Source organism: Myotis yumanensis, unplaced genomic scaffold, assembly GCF_028538775.1.
Source record: "Myotis yumanensis isolate MYYU_CA2020_CCGP unplaced genomic scaffold, mMyoYum1.0.hap1 SCAF_11, whole genome shotgun sequence".
Classification (NCBI taxonomy): Eukaryota; Metazoa; Chordata; class Mammalia; order Chiroptera; family Vespertilionidae; genus Myotis; species Myotis yumanensis.
In genome coordinates this window covers 21,501,779-21,523,280 of record NW_027223762.1, presented here as the reverse complement: position 1 = coordinate 21,523,280, position 21,502 = coordinate 21,501,779, and the positions used below count along the sequence as shown (strand labels likewise).

At 43.0% G+C, this 21,502-nt stretch overlaps 1 protein-coding gene across 7 annotated transcripts in view; it reads right to left on the bottom strand.

Moving 5' to 3' along the window:
* MTA3 (metastasis associated 1 family member 3) overlaps positions 1 to 21,502 on the bottom strand; it is a 169,774-nt gene that overhangs the window by 105,299 nt on the left and 42,973 nt on the right. For 6 of the 7 annotated variants that reach the window (XR_011473157.1, XR_011473158.1, XM_070429105.1 and 3 more), the window contains exons 1-3: positions 20,238 to 20,297; positions 18,570 to 18,637; positions 9,705 to 9,798 (exon numbers count right to left, since the gene is read on the bottom strand). Coding sequence is in view for 5 of the 7 variants with exons in the window: in XM_070429105.1 (XP_070285206.1) it covers positions 9,705 to 9,798; positions 18,570 to 18,637; positions 20,238 to 20,265 (190 nt within the window). In the remaining 2 variants the exon portion in view is untranslated. Of the gene's footprint in view, positions 1 to 9,704; positions 9,799 to 18,569; positions 18,638 to 20,237; positions 20,298 to 21,502 lie in introns of those variants that run through there. The other variant, XM_070429106.1, reaches the window with a different exon arrangement.

The following is a 21,502-nucleotide window of genomic DNA, read 5'->3' as shown; positions in this document are numbered from 1 at the left end:
GAGTCCTGGACTAGGAGAAGGCACAGGCCAGGCTAAGGGACCCCCCACCAGTGCATGAATGTTGTGCACCAGGCCTCTAGTTAATAAAATAAAAAGACAACCCACTGAATGGGGGAACATATTTGCCAATGATACATCTGATAAAGGCTTAATATACAAAATTTATAAAGAATTCATAAAACTCAACACCAAAAACATAGGTAATCCAATTAAAAAATGGACAAAGCACCTGAATAGACACTTCTCCAAAGAGGATATACAGATGGCCAAGAGAGATATGAAAAGATGCTCAACATCGCTAATCATCAGAGAAATGCAAATTAACACCACAATGAGATATCACTTCAGGCCTGTCAGAATGGCTATCATCAATAAATCAACAAACAAGTGTTGGCAAAGATGTGGAGAAAAGTGACCCTTGTGCACTGTTGGTGGCAATGTAGATTGGTGCAGCCACTGTGGAAGAAAGTATGAAGTTTCCTCAAAAATTTAAAAATGAAATTGCTTTATGACTCAGCAATTCCACTTCTGGAAATATACCCAAAGAAACCCAAAACACTAATTTGAAAAACTATATATACCCCTACTTTCATTGGCTAGCCTATCTAATAATAGACAAACATGGTAATTGACCGTACCTTCGCTACGCCTCCCATTGGCTAATCATAGCGATATGCAAACTAACCAACAAAGATGGCAGCTAATTTGCATAGTGTAGGCAGGGTGGGACAGCGGGAGCCACCATCCAGGCCCCCTTGTGTGGCTCGGGCGGCGCGGGGTTCAGGAGGCGCGATCAGCAAAGCAGGACTGGGGATTGGCGAATGGGAGCAAGGCAGACCTCCTGGTCCTTCCCCTCAGCCGGCAGGCTCCTATCAATCTTCAGTTTCTACTGAAAGGAATGTGGCGCCTCTACTGCGCAGCCTCCCAGGACTCGAACTCGCAGGTTCCGGAGTGGAGACTTCAACAAGGACTTCAGCGCCTGCTCAGGGGAATAACCGCCACTTCCCTACTCCACAGCTGCTTCTATGTCTGCAAGAAACTGCGCATGCTCCTCCCTGTGAGATGGGCGGGGCCAGAGCCTGAGTTGAGCAGTTCCACGATAGCGATAGCAGCTGGACCAGTGCAGGAATGGAGGAGGGAAGGGCGGGGAAGGAGCAAGGGGGAAGCCCTGGTTCCCTGCTCCTCCTCCCACAGGCATGGCCCTTGCTGCTGTTATGATAAAAGGAGTTGTGTTTTTCTAACTCTGTCTGGGTAAAGGAAATAAGTGTCTGTTGACTTCTGATCTTACTCTCAGAGCTGCCAGTTAATCCCTCTGGATGCATCATATCCAACCTCCAAAGGATCCGAGGGGCAAGATCAACCTTCGTTCCATAGTTGAGGAAACTGACCAATAAACACATGTATCTCATGCCTCAGTATCAACTCCCGCAGAAAATCTCGGGGTAATGACTCAGATCCTATATCTAAGGGTATATTTTCTTCTGTTTTCACGTTAGATTCAGCCCCAGGAATCAAATAATACAATAAAAAATAAAATGAGTTCAGAGGGCTCAGCATTATATTCTCAGGGCCTCTGGTCCCACACAAACTGCAGAGCTCAGTTATCCTGAGATGAAAGGAAAAGAAAGAGAAATGTGAAAGGTTTCCCAGCTCAGTCACAGAGACATCTCATAACCACGTATTAAGGACATGGCATTAACTTAGGGGTGGAAAGGACACAAACGAAATAGAAGATGGAGCCATTTGGAGTGAGCAGACCAGCAGGGGGGCAGTGGGGGGCAAGCAGGCGAGCAGGGGGCGGCAGTTTGGGGCAAGCAGGCCAGCAGTGGGGGTAGTTGGGGTGAGCACACTGGTACAGGGGGCAGTTGAGGGTGATCAGGCTGGCAGGGGGGCATGGGGGGGTAAGTAGGCGGGCGGCAGGGGGAAGTTGGGGGCAAGCAGGCTGGCAGGCAGAGTGGTTAGGGGCAATCAGGCAGGCAGGCAGGTGAGTGGTTAGGAGCCAGCAGTCCCAGATTGTGAGAGGGATGTCCGACTGCCAGTTTAGGCCCGATCCCTATAAACCGGCAGTAGGACATCCTTCCAGGGGTCCCAGATTGGAGAGGGTGCAGGCCGGGCTGAGGGACACTCCCGCCCCCCCTGCACAAATTTTTGTGCACCGAACCACTAGTGTTATTTATAATAGCCAAGCAATGGAAGCAACCCAAGTGCCCATGAGTAGATGAGTAGATAAAACAGCTGTGATATATTTACACAATGGAGTACTACTCAACCACAAAAAAGGAAATCTTACCCTTTGCATGGATGGACCGAGAGTATTATGCTAAATGAAATAAGCCAGTCAGAGAAACACAAGTACTGTATGATTTCACTTATATGTGGAATCTAATAAATAAAATAACAAACAAAATAGAAACAGACTCATAGATACAGAGACCAGACTGACAGCTGTCAGAGGGAAGGGAGGGTTGGGGGGGGGGGGGGCTGGTATAAAAAGGTAAAGGGATTTTTAAAAAAACCAAAAAACTCATAGACACAAAAACAATAGTATGGTGATCACCAGAAGGAAAGGGGGTTGGGAGGAGGTAGACTTGACTTGGGCTAGTGAACACACAATATTATATGAAGACGTATTATAGAATTATACATCTGAAATCTATATAATTTTATTAACCAAAGTCACCCCAATAAATTCAATTTAAATAATAGATATGTCTAAAAAAATTTAATGAAAAACAAACAAAAAAAGAAGTTATCATTTTCTGTGCATCTCATGATTACCTAGATACTTTACTTATGTACTTCCTACAATAACCCTCAAGACAAAGAGGGTAATAAGGTAGAAAGTGTTATCAAGCCCTTGCGAACATGAAGAAACCAAGGATCAGCAAGGCTAATCTATATGCCCAAGGCCACAGGGCAGACAGAACCAGCATTAATACCCAGGATTGGCTCCAAAACCTCTGTTTTTCCACAATGCCAAATTGGACAAACAGAAAATGGAGTCTATTCATATTTAACTTCTCCAAATATATTTTAAAGAGGTAAATAAACAAAATTCAGAAAACATCAATCAAAGGACAGAATATTAGTCCATCTAGGTAACCTTGGGTCAAGGACTCAGCTATAAAATACAGAGGGTTTAAACACACTTATTTATTTATTTATTTATTTATTTATTTTATTTTTTTTATTGATTTTTTTACAGAGAAGAAGGGAGAGGGATAGAGAGTTAGAAACATTGATGAGAGAGAAACATCAACCAGCTGCCACCTGCACACCCCTCACTGGGGATGTACCCACAACCAAGGTACATGCCCTTGACTGGAATCGAACCTGGGACCCTTCAGTCCGCAGGCCAACGCTCTATCCACTGAGCCAAAGCTGGTTAGGGCTAAACAGACTTTTTATAAGGTCCTTCCAGACCTTTCTAAATAAAGGGAATACATAAAGGTAAATGCACTAGTGGAAATAGAAAAAGCAGGAAGAAGCTACAGAACTCTATACTGCACTTCAATTAAAAGATTTTTTTTAAAGAAATCAGATGGAGGATAGTGGGGTGCAGGTAGAAAAGGACATAGAGGGTATAAATGGTGATGGAAAGCCCAGCCAGTGTGACTCAGTGGTTGAGCGTCGACCTATGAGCCAGGAAGTGATGGTTTGATTCCGTCAGGGCACATGCCCAGGTTGCAGACTCAATTCCCAGTGGGGGGTGTGTAGGAGGCAGCTGATCAATGATTCTCTCTCATCCTTGATGTTTCTCTCTCCCTCTCTCCCTTCCTCTCTGAAATCAATAAAAATATATTTAAAAAATTAAAAACTTTAAAAACGGTGATGGAAAAAATAAAATTATATTTTAAAAAAAGAGATAACCTCTGGAAAACTTTAGATAGGTACTCTGACTACAAAAATTATTTTCATTCAACTAGTCAAACATAAAACATCAGTCCAGGCCAGTGATGGCAAACCTTTTGAGCTCGGCGTGTCAGCATTTTGAAAAACCCTAACTTAACTCTGGTGCCGTGTCACATATAGAAATTTTTTGATATTTGCAACCATAGTAAAACAAAGACTTATATTTTTTATATTTATTTTATATATTTAAATGCCATTTAACAAAGAAAAAACAACCAAAAAAATGAGTTCGCGTGTCACCTCTGACACGCGTGTCATAGGTTCGCCATCACTGGTCTAGCCCTAACCGGTTTGGCTCAGTGGATAGAGCATCGGCCTGTGGACTAAAGGGTCCCAGGTCGATTCTGGTCAAGGGCATGTACCTTGGTTGCGGGCACATTCCCAGTAGGGAGTGTGCAAGAGGCAGCTGATCGATGTTTCTCTCTCATCGATGTTTCTAACTCTCTATCCCTCTCCCTTCCTCTCTGTAAAAAATCCATAAAGTATATTTTTAAAAACAAAACAAAAAATATCAGTCTAAAACTTTCCAACCCACAAATTAAGTAAAACTAATAAAAGCCCTTTCAAGAAGCTATCTAATTATTGAAATGCCTCATTTAATAATCAATAAACAATGTGACATCAATTTTAAAGTAATAATATAGTACTTGCTTTGTTTAAAAAGATAATAGCACTCATTAACACTCCAAGTAACAGATTAAAAAGAAAATGTGTATCATAAAACATAATTAACTTGTCAAATAATAAACCTTTTTATATTTACAGTAGATAATAATCTGGTTAATGAGACACAAACTTGCCATAACTGTTAATTACAAAATGTCATTCACAAAAATAAAAACATTATAAAATAGCAAGAGAAAAGTGTCCTTATAAATGAATGTTTATTTCTTTGAATGGTGTTGACAGAGAGTAGTTTTTTGTACCAACTCCAATCAACTGGTAGTAACTGCCTGGGAAGGACGGAGAAGAGTCTCCAGGGGCAGAGTTAGGGCTCAGTGTCTCAGATTAGCCAGGTGTGTCCCTGGATTCAGAAAAGGAGCATGTCAGGCTTAGATCTATGTACCTATATACTTTATAGACTGAGACACAGAATTATGGACTATGTTCTAATAATGCCAAACTTCCTAAGAAAAATACAACGGACATCTAGAAATCGAGTATGTTTAACCTTATCCCTGCTAATAAAATCTGTGGTCAAAGTACAAAAATTAGAAATAAGAAAAAGTTCTTTATTTTCCCTTCTCTCTCTAGTATTCCTCTTGGAAGTAATAACATTTCAACAAATGGGCTAAATAAATCTCAGAATAGATAAGATGCTGATCACATAAGTAAGTTGGAGTATTATATCAAAGAATTCTCCCAGTAAGTCCCATAAAGTTCTAAGAAATTAAAGAATGAGACCAAGTTAACAGAAGTCACAAACTTTTGTTACTAGGAATTCCATAAAGAGAACAAAAGACAGAGGGGAAACATAGAAACAGAAATCTTAGAAGAAAACATCCCTGAGCTGAAAACTAATTAAAGGTCCTCCCTCACACTAATGTATTCACCAAAAATGCATAGAATGATTACTGAAATAAATCCAACAAGTAAACATGTTAGGATAATTTCAGAATGCCAATTCTAAAAGAGAAAAACTTCCAGAGAAAAAAAATGTGTTACTTACAAAAGAATAAGAATGAGACTAACATCAGACTTCTGAATTCCAGAAGACAATGATAGAACATCATCAAAATTCTGAGACAAACTCGCAGTGCAGTATGATGGTAAAATAAACACATTTTTAAACATGTAAAGATTTAATAAGTCCACCACCCACAGGTGCTTTCTGAAAAAATAATTTAGATGAGAACATTTCAGCAAGGCAAAACACAAATGTTATTAAAAATAAAGATGACTTGGATACAAGAAACAGTGGAGAGGCAACAAACAAGTAAAACTATAAATCTTAAAGAGTAGCTACGTAATGAACATATATGTAAAAGCACTTAGAACAGTGTCTGGTGCTATGTGTTGTTATTATTAAGTCATTACTGTTATTTAGTAAAAATCTAGAACTAAACACTGCATAGTTTCAACAAGGGGAGGAAGAGAGCAAGGAAGGAAGAAAATGTGACCTACATTTATTTCCTTACTACTGGCCCAGTGCACAGATTCATGCACATTGAAAGGAAATTAATTAGAAGAAATATTTTAATATCGCTATCCACCCTTTCTCTTCAATAGAAATGTCAGAGATGAAAGAAAATTAGTAAAATGTATATGAAAAGTATATAAATTAATAAGTAAACAACATGATAAAACAACAAAGACATGATATAAAAACATTGATAAAAACAATGACTGATAAATTGATTAAACTTATTCTAATATCTCCCTGTATACCACAATAAGAGTAAAAACACTTTCAGAGTACTTGACTAATTTCCTTTGTGATGAAGTATTTACAACTTTAATGTCACACACTCTTCAAACTCGAAAAAAAAGCAACATATAACTGACCATGTCTGAAAACAGGTTCAGGTAGGAATATTCCTACTCTGTCTAGAGCAGAGGTCCTCAAACTACGGCCCGCGGGCCACATGCAAATACAAATATTGTATTTGTTCCCGTTTTGTTTTTTTACTTCAAAATAAGATATGTGCAGTGTGCATAAGAATTTGTTCATAGTTTTTTTTTAAACTATAGTCCGGCCCTCCAACGGTCTGAGGGACAGTGAACTGGCCCCCTGTTTAAAAAGTTTGAGGACCCCCTGGTCTAGAGTTTGTCCTTGTGATTTATTAATAGTCATCGCAAATGCTGGCATCACAGGAAACTGTCTTCGAATTAATTTAAATGGGAGGCCAATGTCAGACGGGGATAGTTGTGCCAATAGTTGGTCTTCAGACATATTGTGTCGACTACGACACTGCTCTCTTTCAGCTTCAGAATGTCAACAAAAACAACCAAATTCATGATTGACAATGACAGATCGAAACACACGTGTGCGATTGGCGCCAGTGAGAGCTTTATATATATCGCGCATGCGTAAGTCAACGTTTATTTTTAGATTGCCAGTGTGCATCATATGTATCGGAGGGACAGACGGTCAATTAGTTAGCCTTTTATATATATAGAAGATGTTAAGGGGAGAGGAAAAAATATAAGTTTAAACATGTCTGTTTAAATGTAAGGATATTTGCTTTTCTTTATTCCCTACTGAGTTAACTAAAGATTTTCTCCCTACAAATTAATTTGCCCAGTGTTAGAATGTTATAAATTCAAAAATATTTGACTATGACATCAGATATCTACCTACCGATCAATCAATAGGGAGATATATGAACAATTTCACTTAAAGACTTCACTGTTTCCAAACATCAGCTGGCTTTAAGTAACCGGTATTATCTTTAGTAATCTGGCTTCATCCAATCAGTTGAAAGGCCTCACCATCAGATTTCAGACTTGCCTGGCCAACCCCCACAATCTTAGTCTATTACGTGCACTAAATCCCTTTACATCCTATCCTATATAATAAAAGCCTAATATGCAAATTGACCGAACAGCAGAGCGACCGGTGGAGCAACCAGTTGCTATGTCGTGCACTGACCACCAGGGGGCATATGCTCAATGCAGGAGCTGCCCCCAGCCCACAGGCCCTAGGCCAGCCAAGGCAGGTGCCAGAGGGGGCCCCCAATTGCCCTGCCAATAGCCCCACAGAGAAAGGCAACCAGTGGCAACTGTGGGGGCAGGGCCGGTGAGCAGGAGACGCCAAGCCGGTCAAGGCAGGTGCCAGTGGGGGTCCCCCAATCGCCCTGTCGGTTGGTCCACAGATCGGCCTTGATCACTGGCCAGGCCTACGGACCCTACCTGTGCATGAATTTCATGCACCAGGCCGCTAGTATTTATATAAACCAGTTGGTGATCCTGTGGATGCATAGGAAAGTATACGTATATATAAGAAAGACATATATCTTTTTCTGGTAGAACCATAGGTAATACAATCCCTATGTGTGAAAGTAAAAAGTATAATTAACAGTCATTTGTTAGGTCTTGCTAAAGCCTTTTTATTGTGCGTCTCAGAAAATGAAACCATGAATGACTCTAATGACTGGTTAACAAACCTCTTCCAAGCTTGATGGTTTCAAATTCTCTGCTCTCAGCAAAACTGAAGGAGGTTCTAATTGAACTGTCAGCTGCTAACTCATTTCAAAAATCACTTTTGATGAAAAACTGCTACATCATTTTTTCACATACAACTCAGAAGAACAAACAATGAGATAATTTGTAAGCTCTGAGATCAGGGATTTCTGCTGCTCTGTTCACTGCTCACTACCAGAACATACAAGAGTGTCCAAAACACACCAGGAGCTCAAAATATACCTGATAAATCAATAAATGAGCAAAACTCCACCATTCTCATCTACTTACTGAAATTAAAAAGTTTGTCAGAACTTACATCTATAAACACAAAAATCAGGAATGGAATCAATGCCAAACCCTGCCTCATTCTAGCAATGAGTTATAGTATTGCAAGGACGCATTATTTTGGATGAGAGTAAGCTCCACCCATCTCGTTAAGAGATGATTTTCAGTAAAAGCGTATTTTTATGTTGAGTAATTATCAAACATTTTATAATATTTGTACTATAATTATAATAAGTCCAAAAGAAAGCAAGACTGAGCCTTATGGACACAGGAAATATAAACAGGTTTTACATTTTAATTTATACATTCATTTTTGTTACTGAGAATGACATGATGAAACCCATCAAACATAAAACTACATCAGGCTAAAATTCTGTGGAGAAAAAAAATGGAAAGGAGCTCAAGGAAAAAAAGGGATCACATAAGATTTCAAACTGTTAAAACAGAGCTTGTTCATACATTTTTTTAACCTATGACGATGGGCAAATGGTTGCAAAATTTCTTTTTTAACAGAATCAACAATTTTTAAATGTCAGTATTTACAACACACTAGAAATATTTCTGCAACTATTTAAATTTTGAAGAAAAATTTTTTATGTCAACCTTAAAATGTATAACGGAGTACATTCTCTCTCATCATTGATGTTTCTACCTCTCTTCCTCTCCCCCTCTCCCTTTCTCTCTGAAATTAATAAAATATAAAGAAAGAAAGAAAACAGAGAGAGAGAATCATTGATCGGCTGCCCCCTACATGCCCCACCCTGGGGATCAAGCCCACAACCCGAGCATGTGCCCTTACCAGATATCGAATCATGACCTCCTGGTTCACAGGTCAACACTCAACCACTGAACTGTGCTGGCCAGGCAAAAATATATTTTTTTAAAAAAGAAGTGCTCAGAGTTGTTACCTATAGGAATGAGTATCTAAACATCACTTTGTATTTTTTCCTAGCAATTTTTAATACATGCCTAATAAACATAATATTCAGAATTTTTAAAAATGTAAATATTAACCAGCTATTTAGGGGGCAGGGGAAAGTCCTCCAAGAAAATATCAGTGAAGTATAAATTTCCTCCTATTTGTACACTCAAACCACCATCAAAAATGAGAGATGGCAAAGCACTGCCCTGATTGTCTGCTGAAGCCTACTTGCAAAGACTTCTATTTCAACATTTTGACTAATTAAGAAACATATGATGCAACCTAAAAAAATATACTAAATCCAAGCACCACCCAAAAAAATTACTCCCATCTAAACTAAGAGGAAGACAAATTAGAAAGCAAAAACCTACAGGAAACAAAAAAGGTTTTTTCCTCGCATCATGGATAATGAAAGACTTAAAACATTTTTTTATTAATCCAAGAAAAAAAAACAACTTACTAGCATGCTTATCTGCAAGCATTATAAGCGTGTTGGAAATATCTCGTCGTCTATAGAAGCATACTACTTTTGCTTCCACGTTGCCAGTTGCAGTCTAAGAAATAAGAAAAACAAAAGTCATCTGTACTGAGTATTAGATTCAAGTAGTTTATAAAACAAAACTAGATACAGCACAATTATAAGATCACTCTCATTTACACTGTGCCAACCACTACTGCAGAATAATCAGAGAGCTAAAACACTCAAATAAGGATGAGCAACATTTGTTCCGTTCCAAGTAGAACTAATATGTCAAACATAAAATAACTTTCTGGCATCAATTAAACTAAAGTAATCAGACCGTTTTAACAAATAAAGCCAGACACAGTTAAATCTGATTAGCCTTAGGAAACTAATCCCAAAAACATCAAAAGCCACAATAGGATTTAAGACAGTTAAACATATCTCCTCTAAAACTACGCCCAGAAGCACAGGCTAAGAGTAGAATCATCCAGCCTTCTCCTGCACATCCCCACAATGGACTGATGAGGAAGCTCTGTAGGTACAGGACAGCCATCATGTAGAAGGGCCAGATGACTTAGAAAAGCATTCTCCAGCCTAAGGGAGTCTATGAACCCATAATAAATAGTCAATAATCTTAGTAGTACTTACTTTACCTTCCCACAGGAAAGTATTAAAAACCTTGAGTTATGAACACTGAAGCTCTTATTTCTTTCTGACTACAGTCTAGAATACAATCAATATTCAGTTAAGTTGTAATTTACTGCAGCTGGGGCCCAGGCTCCAACACTCCTATTCTTTATGAATTCTGAGAGCTTTCAAGAAGGTCAATCATTCATTACAAAGTTCCTTGTAAAAACATATAGAGAACAATAAAAAGCTACTGTGATTTCCAATTTTAAACATGTTTAAAAACAAATTTTCAGAATTTCTCTGGGCGTACAGATATATTCAAACATAAAGAAATAAGAATATATATATGCTGCGGTAAATTTGTCAATTTTATGAAGTTCAGCAGCAGTTTTAGAGTGAAAAATAGTCTTAGAGAAATACTGCCCCTTAAAATTGAAATCATATTAAGTCCTAACCGAAGTGTTTCTATATTTCACAATATTGTGATCGAATATATCCCCCAGCAATAATGATCCAGCAATCTGCTAAAAGAGCAAGCCAATATTCCCACGTAAATAAAATCTATCAATGACTTCAATTATAAGCTCTTTTGTCTCCTTGACCTAAAAGTATATTAAAAACCCAAAACAAGAGTTTCAAGGAATAGTTTTTCTGCCTCACCAGTGAGTTCCTTCCATAGGAATACTCTATGAAGCTAATTAAATTCTTATTTAAACATGCTTGGGATGGAGAGGCATAGTTCAAAATAAATTTCTCTTCTGGACTATGTACACACTTGGCTATTAGGTAGTTTAAGACTACAGTATTTCTCTACAATACACACACATACACACCCTCAAGCATCCCTCTAAAGCTGAGCTACCAAAATGTGGTCCAAGACTCAGTCCACACTGTATGTACTATGTAATAAAATGAGTACAGGATTGAGAGTATGTATATTATAGCATTTGAGAGTTAATTTTATAGCTATTGAATCTAACAATGAAAAATGGGACCTTGTATTTTTTTAAACATATTTTATTAATTTTTTACAGAGAGGAAGGGAGAGGATTAGAGTTAGAAACATCGATGAAAGAGAAACATCGATCAGCTGCCTCCTGCACCGCCCCCACTGGGGATGTGCCCACAACCAAGGTACATGCCCTTGACCGGAACCGAACCTGGGACCCTTCAGTCCACAGGCTGACGCTCTATCCACAGAGCCAAACCAGTCAGGGCGGGACCTTGTATTTTTATAAGCCTATTTCAAATTTAACTTTTCTGCCTTTTTAATATTACAAAAGCAATCTGAGATAGTGAAAACTCTTTACCACAAATAGCTCAAAAAACACTGCTCTGTGACCTAGGTTAAATAAAGCCTGGAGACATATATATATATTCTTTGGTTATTCACCAAAATTTTTTAACTTTATTGATTGTTGAGAGAGAGGAAGGGGAAAAGGAGAAGGGAGAGGGGGAAAGAGACAGATAGACAGATATATATATATAGAGAGAGAGAGAGAGAGAGAGAGAGAGAGAGAGAGAGAGAGAAATATCAATTTGTTGTTCCACTTATTTAACGCATTCATTGGTTGATTCTTGTATGTGCCCTGACCAGGGACTGAACCTGTAACCTCAGGCTATTGGGGACGATGCTCTAATGGGGATGATGCTCTAACTAGTTGAGCTACCAGGCCAGGGCTCACCAAAATTTTTTGAGTCCTTCCTATGTGCCCAAGCACTGAGCTAAGCACTGCAGATACATGGTGCCTGCCCTCACTAAGCCTCCACTCCAGCAAGGATGCCTGGTCACATGTCATCTCTTCTCCAAATCTTCCAAAACCCAGTTATCTTGTCCCTCACCTGATTAGACACCTCCACTGGTTCCCCACAACTAACAAGAAGGTAAAACATCCCTGACAATATTCCCAGCACAATTTTCCTTTACTTCTTCCTCTCCCCTCCAGACTCCACTTCTCACTCATGGAGATAGGAAGTACTAGTCCAACCTGTTGGGGAAAGGACAGAAAAAGTTTCATGGAGGAAATGAGGTGGAGAATACCTTAGCATGCTAGAAAAGAAGGAAAGGAGTCCCAACAGCTGAAGCCTGGAGGACTGAACTGTCAAAAGAAAAAGAAAAAGGCCTAGAGCACGTGGTAGGGACAACCCCGGTCAGGTTGAAACGGCCCCGGTGTGGTAGGGACAACCCCGGTGAGGTTGGAACGGCCCCCGTGAGGTAGGGACGACCCCAGTCAGGTCGAAACGGGCCCGGTGTGGTAGGGACGACCCCGGTGAGGTTGAAACAGCCCCCGTGAGGTAGGGACGACCCCAGTCAGGTCGAAACGGCCCCGGTGTGGTAGGGACAACCCCGGTCAGGTCGAAACGGCCCCGGCGTGGTAGGGACAACCCCGGTCAGGTTGAAACAGCCCCGGTGTGGTAGGGACAACCCCGGTGAGGTTGAAACAGCCCCCGTGAGGTAGGGACGACCCTAGTCAGGTCGAAACGGCCCCGGTGTGGTAGGGACAACCCCGGTGAGGTTGAAACAGCCCCCGTGAGGTAGGGACGACCCCAGTCAGGTCGAAACGGCCCCGGCGTGGTAGGGACAACCCCGGTCAGGTTGAAACAGCCCCGGTGTGGTAGAGACAACCCCAGTCAGGTTGAAACGGCCCTGGTGTGGTAGGGACGACCCCGGTGAGGTTGAAACGGCCCCCGAGAGGTAGGGACGACCCCGGTGAGGTTGAAATGGCCCTGGTGAGGCTCAGACGGCCCTGGTGAGGTTGAGACTACTCCAGTGAGGTTGGGACAAATAAAGGGGACCAGTATGGACTGATGAACAGGTGTAGATACAGAAGCAGAGCAACATTGAACAGAATGTTAAACTACAATGGGGAGCCTGGGGAGGGTTGGGGGGGGGGGGGATTAAGAGACCAACTGAAGGACTTATATGCATGCATATAAGATTAACCAATGGACACAAGACACGGGGCGGGGGGGGGGGGCGGGGGGTAGGGGCCGGGGGAATGTCATGGGGGGGAAAAAGGAGACATATGTAATACTCTTTGTAATACTTTAAGAAATAAAAATTATTTAAAAAAAAAAAAAAAAAAAAAAAAAAAAAAAAAGAAATTAAAAATAAATAAAAATATATTTCTTAAAGGTGAGAATGTTCATAAATGTCAATCTAAGAAAACAAAAAAATAAAACAAAAAAATGAAAAAAAAAAAAAAAAAAAAAAAAAAAGGCCTAGAGCAGCGGTTCTCAACCTGTGGGTCGCGACCCCTTTGGGGGTCGAACAACCCTTTCACAGGGGTCGCCTAAGACCATCGGAAAACACATATATAATTACATATTGTTTTTGTGATTAATCACTATGCTTTAATTATACTCAATTTGTAACAATGAAAATACATCCTGCATTATCAGATATTTACATTACGATTCATTAAGAGTAGCAAAATTACAGTTATGAAGTAGCAACGAAAATAATTTTATGGTTGGGGGTCACCACAACATGAGGAACTGTATTAAAGGGTCCCAGCATTAGGAAGGTTGAGAACCACTGGCCTAGAGCAAAAACCCACAGGTGGGGAAAGTGGGGACATGTATAAAGAACCGATAATGTACATCAATTTCTTTTCTGGGGGTTTTTTTGTTGTTGTTTGTTTTTAATCCTCAAGGATATTTTTCCATTGATTTTTAGAGAGAGTGACGAGAGAAGGAAAGACAGAGAGAAATATTGAGGTGAGAGAAACATCAATTGGTTGCCTCCTGCAGGAGTCCCCGACCAGGGCCCAGACCAGGGCCCAGCAGGGAGGAGCCTGCAACCAAGGTACATGCCCTTGACCGGAATCAAAGCCAGGACCTTTCAATCCGCAGGCCGATGCTCTCCTACCCACTGAGCCAAAGTGGCTAGGGCTCTTTTCTGGGTTCTTTTTTCCATTTAGGTTGCAGCATCTTAAACTCTCTATTCTGTCAAACATGTTTACTAAGTATCCCCTAGCTAGCGATAGGAGGCTTTCTTAAGCTCTAAAATAATTTCAGTGAACCTCATACTCATGTTTGTTTCTATATCACACTTATAAAGTACTTTTTTTAATTAAAAAAACACTTTCCAGCCCTAGCTGGTTTGGCTCAGTGGATAGAGCATAGGCCTGTAGACCAAAGGGTCCCAGGTTCGATTCTAGTCAAGGGCACATGCCCAGGGTTGCAGCTCGATCCCCAGTGGGGGGCGTGCAGGAGGCAGCCAATCAATGATTCTCTCTCATCATTGATGTTTCTATCTCTCTCTCCCTCTCTCTTCCTCTCTTGAAATCAATAAAAATATATTTAAAAAAAAACAAAAAACACTTTCCATTTCAAAGTGACTTTCCTTTCCCAATTTCTGTGCTTAGTCCCAAAAGATCCCAAATGACAGGATGGGTATTAACCCGCATTCCATAAAAGGGGCTTTGAGAGTATCTTCTGAAATTATGTGCAAATGTAGATGGGGGGGGGGGGGGGGGGGTGGAGTCATCAGATGCTTAAAGACATGACTCCCCTCCCCCCACCAAAAAATTTTAAGACCCTAAACATTCAAATGAATCTCAGAGCAAGTTTGAAGATTAATAAAATGTGCAGAATGTGAAGATACATAAATTATACAATATAATAACCAAAAAAACCCAATAGTAAATAACACGTTAATTTATCCACAAGCAAAAGTCTCTGTGACTACATCCTCATTATTAGGTGCAGAAAGATTTCTTCCAACATGTATGTAGACTCAATCTTTAGAAGCAAGACCAACACCCAACCTAGGTAGTGACTAAATAAAATTTACCAAAAAGTTTTCTTCTATTTTAACCTTATATTCTTCCTCCAAAAAATCATCTTCACTATATCTGGGTACAAATTAGGAGAGAAGAAAAGAGGGAACATATGATAACCAATGTTGAACTATGCTCATCAAATGATACGTATTTAGTTTTGCACATAAAAGTTCCCAAAACTTTTCCAGAAAAATTGAGACTAAAATATATTACTGTTACAAACAAAAAAACCTGTAGTCCAGCTTTCAACCTAAGCAAGTAACATTTTAAATAGGATCTTTTTTAAAAACCAGGAACCAGCATATAAAAGTGCATTTTCTATTACAATGGTGATTGACAGTTTATCCTAGGAATTTGACTTTTTAAAAATTCTATTTAAAAGATAAAATAGTTAATAAAATAGGTTAATGTCTCTTCTTCTTCTGGCTTATCAATTATATATCAAGTGTTCTTAAAATCATTATTTGGATTGTCCAATCATGTTAACTTTTCCCCACTTTTTTTTTTAAATATATTTTATTGATTTTTTACAGAGAGGAAGGGAGAGGGATAGAGAGTTAGAAACATCGATCAGCTGCCTCCTGCATGCCCCCTACTAGGAATGTGCCCGCAACCAAGGTACATGCCCTTGACCAGAATCGAACCCAAGACCCTTCAGTCCACAGGCCGACGCTCTATCCACTGAGCCAAACCGGTTAGGGCAACTTTTCCCCACTTTGCAAACTTGACCTCTGAATAGGCAAGGCCTTTCTGGAACACTCTGTGGCCTCTCTCTCACAGTTGCCTCTTTCTCATCCTCTAGGCCTCAACTTCAATGTCCTTAATATCCTTCTTTCTCCGTCCAAAGGAAGTGACCTCTATTATTCCTTACGCAAGGCTTATTTCCCTCTTAGAAATTAACAGTTTATCACTATTTTTTTTTCAATATATTTGTATTGATTTCGGAGAGGACAGGAGAGCGAGAGAGAGAGAGAAACATTGATGATGAGAGAATCATTGATTGGCTGCCTCCTGGATTGGGTCCACAACCCAGGCATGTGGAACCATGGAATCGAACCATGACCTCCGGGTTCATAAGTCAATGCTCGACCTCTACGCCACCCTGGCTGGGCTATCGGTATTTTCTTTATGCCTATTAACATCTTTTCATGTATCTCCCTCATCTCCTTCATGAGAACACAGACTTTATGTAAGCAGGGACTGTGTCCATACTGTTCAATATTGGATCTGAGCCTAGCATAGCCCCTAGTACATAATAGGTGCTCAAGAAATATTTGCTTAATGAATTATTTAAAGTGAGGTATCTTTACCCTTCACCCATTCCTCTTGGTGTGGATCCCATTACAATAAATTAAAAAAATAAAAATATCTTTTTCACACCCCTTCAGAAATAAAGGCCCTACATATATATTTAGTACTTAACTAACCAATCTCAGTTCCTGTTTACCAACACTCCATCCAATCAAACTGCCATTCTTGACATTAAAGAGAATCCCATACCTCAATTTTGTCATCCCCAGCTCCCAAAAGACAATTATTATATTAATGAATCTTTGCTGAAAGCAGAGAGGCAGGGAGAAGGTGAGGACTGTGGGGGGCAGGTGGGGTACTTTTGAAATGCACGCTAATATAAAGGAGTGCAAAATGATCTATGTTCAAGCTCAATGTATAACCCAGTCATTTAACCACTGTGTGCCTCATGACCACAGTTCATAACGCATCTACCTTAAAGGTTTAAGGTTACCATTGTGAGGTTCAACAGAGGTAACAAATGTGAATCCCCAGATTATATGCTTCCAGACAATCACGCTCTGATTTTTATAAATTTAGCAAAGCTGCAATTTCCTTCATGTGGGATTATTTGGCTGATGTCTGTCACCACTTTTTTATTTTTGTTCATCCCTGAATTCCTAAAAGTGCCTATCTAAAAGTGCCTGGCAAGTAGCAGGTTCTCAGAAATATCTGTAAAACAAATGAATCGAAATACTTTGTAAACAGTAAAACTATGTACAATTATTAACAGCAGACATTTGAGAAATCCATTAATTCAACAAATATTTATTAACGTCATAACCATGGGCCAGCCACTATTCTAAGACACTTGGGATGCACTAGTGAACAGAGAAAATCATTACACACACTGAGCTTACATTCTAGTTTGGGGAAACAGCAATGAAAATAGAACAATAATTAAGTATATTAAAAGGTGATAAAAGATATGGAAACAAGAGCAAAGTACAAGAGAATGGTAACAACTAAACTGTCACATGTGAGAAGCAGTGAAATAGCATTCATTGTCTACCATACTTGGAGCCAAATGAGGGAGGTGCAGAGCAGCAAGAGTGGAGGTTCCCACTCACAGACTGCTCCAGTCCTGAAGCCATTGTCGTCATTTGGCGGTGGTCACGAACACTACAGAAGCTTTAAAATGCAAAGGCCCACCCTAACCGGTTTGGCTCAGTGGGTAGAGCGTGGGCCTGCGGACTCAAGGGTCCCAGGTTGGATTATGGTCAAGGGCATGTACCTTGTTTGCAGGCACATTCCCAGTAGGGGGTGTGCAAGAGGCAGCTGATCGATGTTTCTCTCCCATGGATGTTTCTAAATCTCTATCCCTCTCCCTTCCTCTCTGTAAAAAATCAATAAAATATATATATATTTTTTAAAATGCAAGGCCCCTGCTACAATCCCAGAAGCAAACCAAGATCTCAAGGATTGTAAGACAGGCGTGTCCCTGATCAGACCTGGCTTCCTGAGATTCAGAACTGGACCAGTCTCCAGATGATATTTTGGGGTAAAGTTATCAACTAGAAAGCCCCAAGCATTTTAACACAATGCCTTCTCATAAGCTACACAAATAACCCTCAAAGGGGTGTGGAGGAAACCAGAGCATCATTAGAAATCTATGGTTCCTGCAGTTGATGGCCATGTTTTCATGTGCCTCCTTTGTAAACGCTCATCTACTACAGTCATAATGCTTCTGATGTCCTTGAACACCTGTGATCAGAGAAAGTTTTATTTACTTGGACCTAAACTACACAGCCACTTTATATTATACTAGTTAGCCTAGGGCAGAATTTTACAAGTTCCCTTCAACATTATCTTTGCTAGCTTCCTCCTTCTAAAGCTGGAAGAGGAAAAAATTAACTCCCTAAAAATTATGACTCTAACTATAAAAAGGGACTGAATTACAGGAATGACCTTCTCTGAGAAACTTTAAGCAATTTGAAGAAATCTGCAGATGTTAAATATTCAATAACATTTAATATCAGAGGTAATTATAAAAAGGCAAAGAATATTCAGAATCCTGCATAATTCTCTAATCTGAAGTCTCTAATTCCAGAAAGTCTGAGACAAAGTAAAATCACCTCTTATGCTCTTTACCCAATTATCTTCAATAGAAACAATTATTTTTTAATATGAGAATCAAGAACACGCAAGTGTATACCTTGTTGAGTTCTTCTATCCTCCTGATTAGGTACGGGTTGCTGGAGGAATTCTCAAAGTAGACATAATCTGTAATTAAAGAAAGTAAGGGGCTTAATCTTTCCAAGAGAAAGTTCACATCTGTGAATCTGTGACTGCATATTAGGCGATGCACATTCAAAAATGAAGCATGTAATTCATTCCCTGGTAAAAGCAACTTTCGTGATGCAACCTTAATATATTCTCTCCTGTGCCTACTATTCACAGACCCTCATATTCCTGGCATTTTCGTTTCAATTCATGTTTTATGGAGTTCTCCTAGACTCCTGTTCCACACGTGTCATTTCTTTAATAACAAAGACACCTCTTGTCATCACTGAGTCGTCAGGGCTGACTCAACATGTGTCTTTCATACTATAACTGCTTCCACATCTTTCCCCTCCAATCCACTGTGCCCTGGAGGAGGCTTCTCACATAAAACTATTGACCTAAGACAAACTCAGAGCATCTTGAACGGCTTGGCAGCTCAAAGTGCATTGCAATCATCAACTTGGAAGAAAAAAAAAAAAAATCAGGTGAGCGGAGCAGGTAAGAGGACACACACTGACAAACTTTCCCACAGTTCTATCTAGATAGGAAGATACGGGGAAGATGGGGGGGGGGGGGGGGGGGTGCTGTCTGAGACAGCATCACTCTTTTTTTAATATCTTTTACCCTATGTATTCCAGATCCACTTAGGACCTTGATATTTATTTTTTTTTAAATTGCTGCAGGTTCCCAACAAAAAGGATAAGGAAACTGTTCAAGCGTGGCTTTGACCCTGGAAACTTCCCACCGCGCGTCTGCAGGGTGCGAGGGGCCGGGTGCGCGGGGAAGGTGCATCCCAGCAGCTCTCTCCTGCAAGTGGCCGCGCTCGCAGGCCGCTCCCAGCACGGCCACCGGCGGCCCCGCTGGCGAGCAGGGCAGCCGGAGCGCCGCGCGCAAACACGCCGCGTATCTGAATTATTATTTCCCCCCGGAGAGGGAGGCGGGCGTCGCGAGCAGGAGAAAGTTTGTTTGACCTTATTTCTCGCTCCTGCGGGAGGCGGGGAAGGAGGCGGCCGGGAGAGCCCGTCCAGGCGGCGCCCGGCTCCCCGCTCCGGCGGCGGCGCCCCCGACCCCACGCCGCCCGCGCTCGGGGGGCAGGACGAGAAGCGGAGGGGGTGGAGGGCGGAGAGGTGCCGGGCCCTGCGCCCCGCCAGCAGGCCTGCCTGGCCGGGCCCCCGTCGCCCGCACCCCCACCGCGCCCTGCCGCGGGGAGCAGTGGAGATGGGGTGCTGTCCCCCACCCCCGGCCACCCCCGCTGCCCAGCAGCCCCCCCAGGGGGCGCCACCCTGGCCGGGGGCTCGACGGCCCCGGCCCCCCGGGAGTTCCGCGGAGGGGGCGTTGGGTCACTCGCACCCCAGGTGCAGGCCGGGCCGGAGCCGCGGGGCGGGGTGGGGTGGGCCCGGGCCCCGAGCGGCCCGCGGCGGGGGGAGGGGAGGGAGGTGCGGGGAGGGGGGCGCCCCGGCCCCTCGGCCGCCCCCGCCCCCCGCGCCCCTCGCCCTCAGCCCGGGCGCCCGCGGCTCCCAGCGGTTGGGGTGAGCTCGCCCCGGCCCCCCACTCCCGGAGCCCGCTCCCAAACGGGCCGGGTCGGGCCGAGCCTTCCTACCTCCGACCCGGTACATGTTGGCCGCCATGTCCGCCCGCCCGCCCGCGGAGCCCGAGCCGAGCCCCGCCCGCCGCCGCCGCCGCCGCCGCCGCCTCAGCCTCGGCCGCCGCCGCCTCCGCTGCCGCCTCGCCGCGGGGGGGAGGGGAGGGGAGGGGAGGGCGGCCGCGAGGGGAGGGGGGAAGCGAGGGGGAGGGCGCGCCGAGGGGTGGGGGCAGGTGCCCGCCCCCCGCCTCGGGCGAGGAGGCCGAGCGGGCGGGCCGCGGGGGGTGGGAGCGCGGCGGGGCGGCGGCGGATTGGGGACGCGCCGGTGGGGGGGCCTGGCCGGAGGGGGCGGCCCCTGGGGGGGGGGCCTGCCCCCGGGGGAGGCCGGCACTCGCCCACGTGGGCCAGGGGCCCTTAGGGGATTAGGGTGGGGGCTCGGGGTCAGCCTCTGCGGCGCCCCCATCGCCTCACCCAGGGCCCCCTGTCACCTGCCACCCGAGGCAGGTCTGCCCCCTTGGGAGCCCTAGGAAAGGTGACCTCTGGCACGTAGGTACCTGCCTCCGTGCAAACCCTGGGCTGCAAAAAGGTGCACGCACAGGGCGCCCTCCTAGTGACGACGGGGGAGGCCCAGGGGCCAGGAGGCACCCCCACCCCCCACCCCCCACCCCCACCCCCGCCCCCAGGTGCTTCCAGCTCCCCAAGCCCGGGCCCCGCTGAGGACCCGGGAGAAACGGGCTCCCTTCCAAGTCCACCCTCTCTGCATTGGCAGGCCTACCAGCGTTCACCCCAAAACTGGGCGGCACGGAACCCACTCCCCCACCCCGGGAGGTCTTGCCTCTAACCAGGCCTAATAGACTGCGGGCCCTGCTGGGAGAAGAGGGTGGGGGAGGGTGTCCTTTGTTCGCCGGGGGCCTGGGCTCCACAGTTCATCGCCACCGCCACCCCCAAAGGAGGGCCTGCTGTCAATCAGCTTGCTGTTGATTGTGGGACGGTTAACTTCTTTGTGTGCCTAAAGCTTTTAGATGGTTATTATTTTCCCGTGCTAATTCTCTAGACAATCCCTGTTTGCTCAGCCTTCATACCCTCACAGAAATAAAAATTTAAAAAAAAATAAAAATAAAAAAGTTGAATCTTAGCTGGCTATCCCTCAGCTGAACACAAACAACTTTCTTGAGAGAAGCCAACCCATTCCAAACGACTCCCAGACATTGTTGTATAATAAACATGAAGATGATCCCTTACTGTTATGGATTGTTTGGAGTTTCTAATGATTTACAACTACG